Raw genomic sequence first — 12,949 nt, forward strand, 5'->3', positions numbered from 1 at the left:
TGCTGTTTACTCCAGGTAGGAATGAGATTTGATCATATAAGAATATATGTTTGAAAGACAAATTTTCATGTACCTTTCTTAATTTTTTTACACCTTTCAAAACCAATTACAAAATAATATATATATATATATATATATATATATATATATATATATACTTTTTCTGGTTGAATCTTAAATCATTCTAAATTTTAATATAAAAGTACTATTTCATTAGTGTTAAACAACTGTAAAGAAAAAAAAGTGTTTGTTTATCATCAGCCATGTTTCAATTGTTTGAATGATAATAAAGGAAATGTTGTTTTAATAAATATTTTTCGTTAATTCAACAACTTAATATCAATTAAAATAAATAAATTTTTAATTATATAAATATTTCATGTATATTTCTTTATATATATATATATATATATATATATATTTACATTTTATAAATTAGCGTAAACACAAGTGCTATTACGTATGTGTGTACGCATTTTTTACATATACATGATATAATATATTAGTAAATAATGATATTGTAATATTATTAATAATGTTATTAAGTTAGTATATAAAATAAAATTATATTTATTAGAAATAAAATAAAATATATAGACGATTGATAAATAGAAAAAAAAGAAGAGAATAAGCAGATATAGACAATTTTATACAAAATTTATAAAAATAACAGTCAATTTTTAAAAATTTAATAAATAATTATATTTTAAAAGGTAAAATTGAAATTTTGAGATGTGAACACAAAAGAAGAAATCATTTATATAAATAAATATATATATATATATATATATATATATATACACACACATATACACACACACGAACAATGATTTATGTAAACACACTCTATCAAAGTAAAAATAGCATTAAAATTTCTAAAAACTAAACTAAAATTGGAATAAAACTTTTATTAAATATCACATCTTTAATAATTTTATATAAAAAATAATTATACTAATCCAATCGTTATGTTTTAATTTCAGATCATCAGTTATTAAAATTGACCAATAAGAAAATGATCAAATGACTTATATTTTAATATACATTGAAGAGTATATCAATTCTGATCTATATAAAATTGAACAATAATAATAAATATTATCAAATGATTTACATTGTAGTATACTTTGAAAGCTGTATGTATTATATCGATTTAGATTTATGTAAATGAGATACAGAAAGAATGTTATATTAAAATGTATGTGAATAGAACTTTTAATAATCATGGTTTGGGAAAAATTTATCCCCTTCTCTTATAAGTATATATATTTGAGGATCGTCCCTTTCCTTTATGTCCACATTTTGACACCTCTTCAATTTAACTTTTCCTCTCACCCTTAAGCATGTCATGTCATTTCATCACTTCCATGAATTTGATATCTATTGAGCTATAGGAGTGAATGATGATCGAGAACAGTGACAATGGCAGCCAGCAGAAAATGCAAGTGACAGTGGATACTCCAAAACTAATATTCATCAACAACTACACACTGTTGTTTTCTGTTGGCGTTGAATCGGATATGCATATGTCCCCTCTGCAAAGTGGACATACCCTGTGCACAATATCATTCAAGTTAGAAACATTTTAAGTCCCTTTATTTCGATATACTTCTTAATACTTATCCCTTACATTCCATTATATGTGCACAAAAACTGTGGAGCTCATTTATCTATGCATAGATACAATACAGCAGTAAATTGGCACGATTAAATGGAAAGTAGTTTGTACAACTTTGAAGCTTTAATTTACCAATATAGTGATCCAGAAAACTCAGATTCAAATTTTCTCATACCTTTGAATCTGCTTCAGCCACTTGTCTATACATGTTCTATGAAATTCATGATGGCATGGCAGTACTCTCATGTTGTCTCCATCCTCATACTCCACAAGGCATATATAGCATCTGTGAAACAAAAAAAAGGATAAGCAGAGTTGAAAAACGTAAAATACCTCTATAGTATGTAATACTTGCAGATACTGTAAAAGTGACAAGTTGCACACACTAGGCCTCAAAATGCCAGGTACAATATCATTGTACCAAGTAGTATTTTCTTACTGTCAATGTTAAACTTCTAACGTGCAAAAATCTACACTGTGACCGAAACCAGTGGCCTTCTGACACAAGTCTTCATTTCCTTCTTTCTTATTTTGGGAAAGTTCATTAAATTAATTGTTTTGTTTTGGATAATTGTTACGCAAATTATTATTTTTGTGTTCTCTTACGTTATGTTGTAAATAATAATAAACAGGATCTATAAATACCAAAACCAAAATTACCAATACAAAAGGGAATAAAAGCAGAAATGGAAAACTCAAAGACTTACTGAGCACCATCGTCTTGATGCTTGTGCAACTTCTCATATAACTTGACAGGCAAGGAATCAACAACATCATTCGGTGCAGGAACAGATCCAATACAAGATACAGATGACCGGGAAGATAAAACAACAGATTGCTGGTGAATTTCATCCAGAACCTAATTCAAACATGTTCAAAAGATTCGAATTGTATAAGTATATAATCAGTGATCATTAGAAATTTAAGTAATTAAACAGCACAATAAAATTACCTCAAATAAGGCTTCAGCAAGCATAACAATTCTTGATATGCTAGCTCTGGCACCGGTATCATCATTTGAATTAGTGTGTCGATTATTCATTCGGCATGTACAATGACCATTTCTATGTTGGCCAGACAAGATACATGATCTATCATGTCCAGAAAGATTTTCAAACCGGCTACCCAACCGCTGAAGAGCACGAACCTAAATAATATTACATGCAAATAAGTAAAGGAAATATGTCAGGTATGGATACTTCTAAATAAGTTGCCTTTTTCTTTTTGCTTGTTTAAAGATTTATGATTTAATCAACCTCATCACTTTGACGCGTTTGTCTTCTTTTGTTTTAACAAAAAGACTGAATTTTGCTGGTTAGTTCTGTTACTATATTATCAAATCACAAGTAGTTACTCAAAGTTCAAAATCCACAAACCTGGGACCGCATTCTTCTTCTCCGTTCAAGGAAATTGGACCTATGCTCCAGAAGATCCTGATACCTACCTTCTCTCAATCGTGAAGTCTCAACCTCATAGTCTTGGATACCAAACATGGAGTTAGACATGCTAGATGTAGAAGAATTAACGGTCGTATGATCAGATGATGACACTCTTGAATCTCCCTCCACTGATTGCCTGTCAATATCCTGGCTATGGTGGCTAGCATCTCTCAGTTCTCTTTCCTGTTGCAAAGGGAAAAAGGTGAGGTCTGAAAATGTTGTTCTACCAAGAACTCTGTCATGAAGTCTTCCAACACTTAAAGTTCGGTTAAAATGAACATTCTGTTCAACTGATTGCCGATTAATATTTCCAATGTCAATAATATCCGTCTCTGTTTGAATTCTTGGAGAAAATAAGTTCACACCCAGCCCTTCTCTTGTGGGAACTAAATCTGTGGGATTTCTCTGCAAGTTTCCAAGTGTATCTGATGTAAGGACACTTAAATTATTAGTAGCATCTTCATGATATTGTGCATGTATTTGATTGAAAAAAGATGCATGAAGCATGTTATTGCTTTCTTGTGCTTCTCTTCTGTTAATCGAACTTCCAGGAGATCTAGGGTGGAGATTACACTCATCTTCCTTGTCAATTAAGGAGAGACTTGCAGAAGAAACAGGACAAGGCCATGATGACCCCAAACTGGTGGTTCTGCTAAGTCTAAAGCTTACACTACCTGGAATGAGGCTAAGCTGAGAAAGGAAATGACTTGTAGGGTTCAAGGAATGGGTTGAATAATTATGGCTAGAGCTGCTAACACTTCTGGATGAGGTGTTTGGGATGCTTGTTTCTCCCCATTCATGAAGGTCAATGTCAGAAGGCATACAAGTTATTTCACTAGCTTTAACCTTTGTAAATGACTCTGTTTTCACCTGATACGAATTTGTTAAATTGCCATTAGTACATGTAAGATCACTGCCATTTACTTTATTCTGATCACAAACCTACAGCAAGAATTACAATTATGGTGAGACAGTTAACGAGCACCATAAAACTATGTCCTAAACAACCAAAACTGCTGTCAACATTCAATTCAAGATGGGTTATTCTGGAAATAAGATTTTGAATAGAAAAAACCGAACCATTCCAAGTATTACTTCCAAGACATGTTCAAAGCTTTAATTAAGACAGGTCTTGACTCTTCTTAAAAATCATGATAACTCTTGCAAATTATTTGCAGACCAGATGCGATGCTCCACGAGAATTAGTTCACCTAATTCCTATTTTCTTTTCTATGAATGGATAAAAAGGACGCTCAATAATAGATTTTATCATTAAGGTATAGAAACAACAATAATTCCATAGCCTCAGAAAAAAACTAGTTACCAACTACTTTATATTAAAAACAGTGAAATTGAAGGTCTCGTTTTAAGTCAAATAACAACGACATTAACACAACTATAATTTTAACATTGCAAAATAAAAACCAGTATACCACCACTCCATGCATAGTAAAAGCTTCTTACATCAAATAGCATCAACAACATTAATACTAATAATTTAACAACGTAAAAACAAGAATAGTACACCACCACCCGATGCACAGAAAAACATTTTGCATACTCAAAAAACAGATAAAACGCATGAAAGTTTCGAAACGACGGTTATTCTACATCTAATCCACGTAGCATTGAACTTGAACAGAACCGGAAAGTAAGTAGCTTCTGAATCCTTATGTTTGATCATAGTAAAAAACCTCCATTTCACAATCCAAATAGCCTCAAACCATATCGGTTAGGAGCTTATAGTAGGTAGAAAGGTTGAGGGGGACGATAAACAAGAAGAAATGAAAACAAATGAACAAAGGCAAGTGAGAAAAAAAAACAAAAAAGTAAGAAAAGAGCATAGACAATATTGAGTTACCTGGTCTGCATTATCACTGTCGTGAGAACCAGAAGTAGTTCCAAGACAATAAGATTGAAAAACTCTAAGGCCCTTAGATCGACCCTTCCTTAAACTCGCCGACGGCGAAGAAGAAGTGGCTTTGCTTCCATTGGAACCCATGAACCCAACAACAAGTGTCCCCTTTTTCAGTAACCCAGTTCACCAATTCACAAACCCAGAACTCAAAATGCCTTCTTTCTTGAGACTCCAACGTGGTCAGATCTACACAGAGGTAAAACTAAACTTGCATTGGTATCTAAGACTATTTAGGTTTGAAGAGAAAAACGGTAGAGAGAAAACGAAAGGGTAGAGGTTACATTTTTAGGTGGTGATGGGAGTAGCTGGGTGAATGAGACAAAGCAACTCACTTGCTGTTGCGGAGAGAGGATGAGGCTTTTATTCTAAGAAAGTGTTTGTTTTTGTTTATTAAACCGTGATGAGATGACAGAGTTTTCTCTGCAACTGTTCTGTGATTTGAATTAATTGTGCATTGGTCATTGCATAAAATTAGAATTCCCAACAAGGTTTTCTCTAAAGTCGAGGTCCCTTATGGGACCAAACAATTGCTCATGGATGGTTTCGAAACTCGGAGTCAAGTGTCTTTATGAATGATTATGAATGATCATTTCATATTGGAAGGTTGGTGTGGAAATAAAATCAATAAAAAAGATAAATTATAGATATATAAATTGTGACAAATGTCATTTTACTTTATAAGTGGTAGGTTTATTACACAAAAAATCTCTGTCTAAATATAGAGTAAAAGTGAAGGGAAAGTTGTTGGGTTTGAATGAAAATACACTGTTAATATAAAAAGTTACATATTTTTAATTAATTAAAATTTATTTATTTATATGGTTTTTAACTAGTGAAAGTTATGTTTTATTAATTCGATCCTTAATCTTAAATACTATGTGGTTATATATGATGAAAATATATCACAAAAAATAAATAATCTATAATATAATAATTTATTTCATATAACTTTTTCTCAAATTTTTACGATCATGTATATTTTTATTATATTTATAGGTTTATTTGATTGACATTCTAATTTCGATAACTCCTTTTTATTTATCATATATGTTATTTCAAAATGATGTGAAATTGTGATCCATGTTTTAGTTATTTCGATTTTTTAATTTAATTATATATTAAAAAGATTTAATTATGTTTTTCTTTTTATTTTCGTATAAAAATCTCATATTGATCTCACAAATTTTCTTTTGTCTTAATAAGGTCTTTACTTTTTAAAATGTGATGAAATTTTGTCATTTCAATTTTTGTTTTATTAACATTATTAATTCATGTGTTATATATCAGTTCATAAATTTTTTTATTCTTCTATTTTAGTTTTTGAATTTATCACATGTCAAGTATGATGTGATAATTTTTTTATTTTAGTTTTTGAATTTGTCACATGTTAAAGATGGTATGATGTCACAGTGACATGTATCATTCTAATGTCAATTATCATGTGCAAAATTTAAATTTAAAATTTCATCCATATTTTTTTTAAATAAAATAATTTTATTCTTTTCTAAATTAAAATCAAATTTAATTAATATATAAATGTTATACCAGTATTTTTATTAAAGTGAACTTTATTTAATTTGTTTTATAATTAAAAATATATTTGTATTAATATTTTAATATATCATTGAGATTTTGATTGATGTCATAAATTAAGGTTAGTATTTTTATTATTTTATTATGTATGAAAATCATATAGTTTCATGATCCTAAGTTTTCTAGAATGAATTAGCAACGTAATAAATTATATATAGTATCAAAACGTCGTTATATTTATAAGTTTCCTCTTTTAATGTTTTTCTCCAATTTTATGAGTTTAGAAATTCGATTTTGAAATTAATTTAAACCCTAATTTTATGTTTTTCGTTGCGAATGGTAAAATTTATGTATTCGCTAAATGCTTTTGCCGATGAGTATACTCACTGCCCTGATCATGTCTTCAAATCTTCAAATTCAATTTAATTGAAAAGTCTATTCGTAAATCCAATCTCGTTAAGCACATATATCTCTTCATTTTGATTAATTTTTGTTTTTTTTTTATCTTAGATGCTTGAAATTTTATTATCCTGATACTTTCTATCTTTTTCTCATCTGATAAGGACTTAATAAAAATTGATATTCATATAGACATTAATTCAACTCTACAAAATTATTACAAAATCATTTTATAATGTGAGATTTATACTAAATTATATATCGTAAACTTACTTTATGTCTAACTCCACCATTCTCTTCTATTTCTATGTTATTTCTACATTACATTGAAAATTAAACATCTAAAGTTAATTATACTGTAGTTTCTTAATTGAATCGGAGATAATAATGAAATATTTTTTTTTTGTGATTTACTTTTATATATGTTTTTTAACTTTTAATCAAATAAAAGTAATAAAAATTAAAACTTTAACCAGAATTAATCACTTATAATATATTATTTATACCATATATATATATATATATATATATATATATATATATATATATATATATATATATATATATTTATTGTAAATTCGTATATATCTATTTTTCTATCTCTTATACCGTTATTATCAAATTGATGGTTTCTTAAAAGTAATAAATTCATTAAAATAATAGTGATTAATTACGATATCAGTAGAACTACCTAAAATTAATAATTGATAATACTCAATAACAATATTTAATATCTATTAACTTTGATTAATGACATGACAAATCATAATTAATTGTTTATTATAATAGCAAACGTATCATAGTAAATAATATATATATATATATATATATATATATATATATATATATATATATATGTTGTATAGAAATAATTGGGAAAAGAAAATAGGATCAACGGGCCTAGAAATGTAGACGACCTTTTGGATTTAATAAAAATCACAATAGAAGAGCATAAGCAAAGTATATTATTGTCAAAGATAAAACGGTATAACCTTGTACAAGAGGTATTTTCAAATCCTGTTTTTTGTTAACTTTTTCTTTGTGATGCTTGCTATAAATCAAAAAGCTCGTTTAGTTAGAAAAGAAAAATCCATTTCTGTACCACTTTAACATATAGATTTGTTTGAATGTTGTAGAGAACATTGCAATAAGAACAATGATATCTTACTCAGGACAAATTATACTTTGTGAGATTTGGTTGTAAATAATTTTCCTATACAGTGGTTTTAAGTTATAGATTAGTTTTTATTTTTCTACTATATTTTATTTAACTCTTTGCTATTTTATTGATTATAATAACATTGATAAAGGAAGTATAGATTTAATATGTGACAGCATTTAACAAAGATGTTAAATTCAATTATGCTAAAATTTTCTCAGTAATTATTATTATCTTATTCGCTTAATACTTTTTTCTCTTGAGTTGCTATAACACCAGTAAAGTAGACACAAGTAAAAGCACAGAATGTGCCATTTTACTAAGATTACAGAAAATACAACATTAAAGATTGAGGGCACCCAGTGCACAACCTCAGGGTAATGGTGGCCTTTTTTTTTATTTTGCAAGCTATGAAACTTTGAAACCTTATACTCTCATACAATAACCATTTAACTAATAATTGTGTGGTTTATAGGAATGATGAAACAAATCTATATTCCAGGGTGGTCCTTTAGATCAGAAACAAGGTTCTGACAAGTGGGGTTGCAAGGATAGTTGCAATCTACTTCATTGAAAGGACCTCGACCATAAAACCAGTCTCCTACTGCCTTGGCAATTGACTGCACAATGTCATGCATACAAGTTAGTTTTTCAACTGCATAAAGAAGCAAGTAATGATAATAACAATACTCATAACACACACAAAAATCCTTATATTCGACAAATGGAAGAAAATAATGCAGCATCTTACTGTATTGGCAAGATGTGGTGAGTCACTTTTAAACCATGTTTCCTGTGATTCTGTTTGACAGTGGTCAAAGCAAGAATCTATAAACATTCCTCTAGATGGAGAGTCTCCAACCACACTCACTGCCTTCTCGAATTCCTTCTTGAAGCCTGAAAATAGAGCACAGTGATAATAGAGCACAGTGAAATTCTTTTATGTGTTACATTTCTTATTACACAGAAGTTATCAAGAACAGAAACTGTTCACCTTGCACTATACTTAGTTGATCATGTGAGCATTTGCTTAAATCAAGCTTGCAGCTATGCCAACTGTCACTGGGATCAGCAGCACCAGGTGCCAAGATGTTCCGAATCTGAACCAAAGCAATATCTTGAGGATCAGAAAAAGAACACCACTCTGAAAACAAACTGAAACTTATTGAGCATGAGGGTAATCTAACCTGCCATGAGTCATAGGCTGAATTTACTATGAAGATTGGGGTACTGATATGTGATACCACATATTGTGGGAAAAAGCACTACATGACATTCAGAAGCATTAGTAACAAACAACAAAGAAGTTCCCAACCTAAAAGGAAAACTATATGTCATAGACTTACCAGTCCTGGGCTGAGTTTGGAAGTGCAAGATGAGGGCAAATTCTTTGTCGAGCCCTAAAATGATAAATGAAAATCACTCAGTCTCTGCTTAAGAACACTTTAGCCATTAGAAAGTAAATTTCAAATAAAAAGTGGGAAAACTTCAGTAGCAGTCTTGGTGTTAGACACTGCATATGTAAGTAAGTTCTTTCCGAATATAATCAAAAGAGAAAAGGCACTTACATGTGTGGACACAACTTTACTGTAATAATCTTCAATGAAACGTGTTCCTGAGATATCCTCTCTGTTGTAGGATACATTAAATCATTCAATGATCTAAGGAACTATAAAAAGTAAGGAAAAACCAAGTAAAAGACAATTTGAGAATCATACACATTGATAAAAAAACCAGCATCTGGAACACATTTTACAGTAGCTCCAGAAGGTAACAGAGCTTTAAAATTGTCACAGTGTAATATAGTAGTCAATCCTCCAGCTGAACAGCCAGAGAGAATAGCCTGCAGGTTCAAGTTTCAATTAGTGAAAGAAAGAACCATTCAGGAGAAAGAAAAAAGTGCTAAATCATCAATGTCTCGTACATTTTCAGCCTTGTCCATTCCTTTTGCTAATAAATCTTCCATTACAACTGAAAAAATCCTTGCTCCTCTAAAGTACAAATTGTTTGTCTGACAAATTACACAAATCTCATCAGAAAGAAAAATGGAAAAATAAAATTTACCAACCCTCCTAACAGTTTTCTCTGAATTTGATTCCAAATTCCTTTGAATTCCACAAAACTTACCGGATCAACTTCTTCGACATCACCAGTAAACGATGACCCATCACAGTACCTAATCTTGACTCTGTTCCAATTGTAGAAATCTGAAATTTATAACATTTCGTGAGAAAGCTGAGCAAAATAATCAGTTCATGACTATTATGAAGAAACAATATACAGAACTAGTGGTGAACAACAATACCTGGATTATACCCTCGGTCGTTGCCTAAAATTCCAGAAAAGTAAAGATCCTCAACCATTTGGTTAGATGAACCTAAGCGAGTATCTTTACGCCCAAGGCAATCGTCGGCATCTTTGCACCATCCTCCTCCCTAAAATAATGTAGTGGTGAACATTATTATCATGAAAAGAAAATTTCCACGGTTTGTCCAAAACCAAGAAAAAACAACCAACAAATATGGCATTTAAGATTTACCCTAGAGATGAAATATTTGTGTTGTACTCCTACACATAATACATATAAGAATACTAAAAACGACTAAGGAATTTTTCCATGAGTTAGTAAAACAAAAATTTGGGGGCCAGGTTGCTGAAAGGGACATACCTCCATGTGAACAATCCAGTTGTTAATCCCTTCTCCAGTTCCCTTATCAAAGTGGTAAGCTGGGGGACTTCCATCCAAACAAACTGCACCACATGTTAATCTTCAATCCTCAACTATTATATAAATATTGCTAAAAATTGTAACACTGGAGTATTAAAGCTTCATAAGATGACAAATAAAATTCCTCACCAGCTCCTTTCGACAGTGCATTCTCGACCAAAGTCAATGGAACCAAAGATCCTTCTGCCTTAAGCAATAGCAGTACACAGGCTACAAGATTTAACCATTGGATCATTCTTCCGCTCTTCATTCAGCAAAATCCAACCAAAAGAAAAAGGTAAACCTGTGCATACAAAACAAGGTTCACAGAGATGCCTTATGTAAAGGAATCAATATGATATATAAATAATTCACATAAAGCCAAAAAGTTTTGCTGGCCGAAAAAGAAAAATAAGAACTTCAGTGTCAGTGCAGAAGATAGTGATATATATTTCATTAACTACTGTGCAGAACCTTTACGAGAGAGGAACGAATATCCATATTTCAAAACGTGTACTGACCGTTATGCAGACACAAAAAGAAAGACAAAATATACAAAAAAATAAAATAAAGAAAAAGGACGAAGGAAACAGAGATCGTAAAATGAAAATTACGGACAAGAAGATAAAGAACTTGTTTTCTTGTTGGAAAAGTTAGATGAAATACTTCAAGTCCATTCCACAAAAATAGAATTAAGAACCCTTTCGTCTGTTTAGTACCAGAAAGATAAGCTGTTTGATAAATTAGCCCAGAAAATGAGACCTCCAATGTTCATGCAAGTTAAATAACGCATGCCAATGTTATGAATATGATCATAACATCACAAAACCAAGCATCAACATACATGCATTATAGCGCAGAAACAAAACTCTCCTTCCATTCCAACACTACCTATGTTAACAACTACTATAGAGATAAATTCGATAACTTTATGCATTCCCCAGCCCAAAGATAAAAAAAACTGAACCTTCTTCCAACCCCACAAAAAGAAATGATGAGAAGAGAGAAAGGAAAAAAAAAAGAGTAAGCACATGGATAGAATGAAGACCTGAAAAGGAGGAAAGATGGTGTGGTTTGAAGTGAGTGAGTGAGTGAAACTGAGCTGAGGGTGGTGGCTTATAAAATGGTGGACGGGGACACAAAATTAGTGACTTGCTGAGATAGGCAATGGTTAAGGAGATTTGGGAAAGATGCATTTTTGGAAGGGTGAGTGGAAAATTGGTATGAGAGGGCGTGGAGGGAGATTGTGGTTTTGGATTTTCGTTTTCTAGAGACACTGTATGTGATTTGTGACTCTCAACGCTCTTGTGGGGAAAGGGACACAGAAACAATACATTGGTTGTCAACTTTCATCGGTTGTGAACCCAAGAGCCAACACTCGTACCCACGATAAATTATCATGGGCTTCATTCATCTCATTATCTTTACAACATTTTTACTTCAAGAAAATCACATTACTTCTTTAAATCAAATTTAAAATCATTAATGACAATAATGATGCACATATTCAACCACAGAGTACTAAAACAATTCAAAAATATAAATAAACTTTGGCGGGAGTGACAATGCAAATCGCTTCTGTCCATACAGTACGGGTTAGGCTGATCCGTTCATAAAGAAAATATAGATCGAAAAGTCTGGTCCTTCCCATATTTTGTATGGCCTGAAAATAGGTCCATTTAGAAAAAAATCTTATTATAAATTTTCAATGTTTAATAAATCAAAAATTTTTAATAAGTTTATAAGAGTAATAAGCAAAAATTTAAAAAAATTGAATGATAAATTAATAATTCAACCTTTATCACGTTGATATTCGTAATTTGACAAATATGATCTATTTTTCAAATTTTAGTACATTAAAAAATATATAACAGATATCTTTTTTGATAATACAAGAATTTAAGAATTTAAAATTTTCATGTAAAAGTCCAGATAGAAAGTAATCAATAAATAAATAAATAAATAAATATATATATATATATATAATATTTTATGGGGCTACGAATTAACTCATACAAATCACAGGTCAGCCCGTACAGATCACTGCCCGTATAGATCACTATGTGGGTCGGTGGACTCAATATCTAAGCAAATCTGCATTCTTTTACATGCTTGTGATCGATTTATCATACTACTATGTGGGTCGGTGGACTCAATATCTAAGCAAATCCGCATT

The 12,949-nt window shown here is 30.6% G+C and overlaps 2 protein-coding genes across 4 annotated transcripts; both read right to left on the reverse strand.

The window, feature by feature from the left end:
• Window positions 1–1,073: 1,073 nt before the first annotated feature.
• LOC114176820 (uncharacterized) lies at window positions 1,074–5,426 on the reverse strand. Of its 3 annotated transcripts, XM_028061994.2 has the most exons (7): window positions 5,257–5,424; window positions 4,919–5,161; window positions 2,995–3,999; window positions 2,571–2,765; window positions 2,326–2,477; window positions 1,794–1,904; window positions 1,074–1,553 (listed from the first exon to the last, which is right to left on the reverse strand). In XM_028061994.2, the coding sequence occupies exons 2-7, from the start codon at window positions 5,057–5,059 to the stop codon at window positions 1,484–1,486; spliced, it is 1,674 nt and encodes a 557-aa protein (XP_027917795.1). In that variant the 5' UTR covers window positions 5,060–5,161; window positions 5,257–5,424; the 3' UTR covers window positions 1,074–1,483. The 3 variants fall into 3 exon arrangements, with proteins under 3 accessions (XP_027917795.1, XP_027917796.1, XP_027917794.1); XM_028061995.2 differs by having other exon boundaries at window positions 2,995–3,927; window positions 4,919–5,426; XM_028061993.2 differs by having other exon boundaries at window positions 4,919–5,426.
• A 2,924-nt stretch (window positions 5,427–8,350) lies between these two features.
• Window positions 8,351–11,977, reverse strand: LOC114177239 (pectin acetylesterase 8-like). The gene is made up of 13 exons (XM_028062511.2): window positions 11,822–11,977; window positions 10,924–11,077; window positions 10,735–10,817; window positions 10,372–10,501; window positions 10,194–10,273; window positions 9,991–10,077; window positions 9,785–9,909; window positions 9,635–9,695; window positions 9,413–9,466; window positions 9,254–9,331; window positions 9,061–9,166; window positions 8,818–8,963; window positions 8,351–8,686 (listed from the first exon to the last, which is right to left on the reverse strand). The coding sequence occupies exons 2-13, from the start codon at window positions 11,042–11,044 to the stop codon at window positions 8,558–8,560; spliced, it is 1,200 nt and encodes a 399-aa protein (XP_027918312.1). The 5' UTR covers window positions 11,045–11,077; window positions 11,822–11,977; the 3' UTR covers window positions 8,351–8,557.
• Window positions 11,978–12,949: the final 972 nt, after the last annotated feature.

The sequence above is a fragment of the Vigna unguiculata genome, chromosome 3 (genome assembly GCF_037176805.1).
Source record: "Vigna unguiculata cultivar grain cowpea cultivar isolate G323 ecotype 2 chromosome 3, ASM3717680v1, whole genome shotgun sequence".
Lineage (NCBI taxonomy): Eukaryota > Viridiplantae > Streptophyta > Magnoliopsida > Fabales > Fabaceae > Vigna > Vigna unguiculata.

Coding starts and splice junctions, on each gene's coding strand:
- LOC114176820 (XM_028061993.2), bottom strand. CDS start 5,059: ATGGGTTCCAATGGAAGCAAAGCCACTTCTTCTTCGCCGTCGGCGAGT. Junction 2,766..2,994: donor GAAGAAGAATGCGGTCCCAG/GTTTGTGGATTT, acceptor AATATTATTTAG/GTTCGTGCTCTTCAGCGGTT. Junction 1,905..2,325: donor CATCAAGACGATGGTGCTCA/GTAAGTCTTTGA, acceptor TTTGTTTCACAG/ATGCTATATATGCCTTGTGG.
- LOC114177239 (XM_028062511.2), bottom strand. CDS start 11,044: ATGAAGAGCGGAAGAATGATCCAATGGTTAAATCTTGTAGCCTGTGTA. Junction 8,964..9,060: donor TCAACTAAGTATAGTGCAAG/GTGAACAGTTTC, acceptor CTCTATTTTCAG/GCTTCAAGAAGGAATTCGAG. Junction 8,687..8,817: donor CACCACATCTTGCCAATACA/GTAAGATGCTGC, acceptor GACATTGTGCAG/TCAATTGCCAAGGCAGTAGG.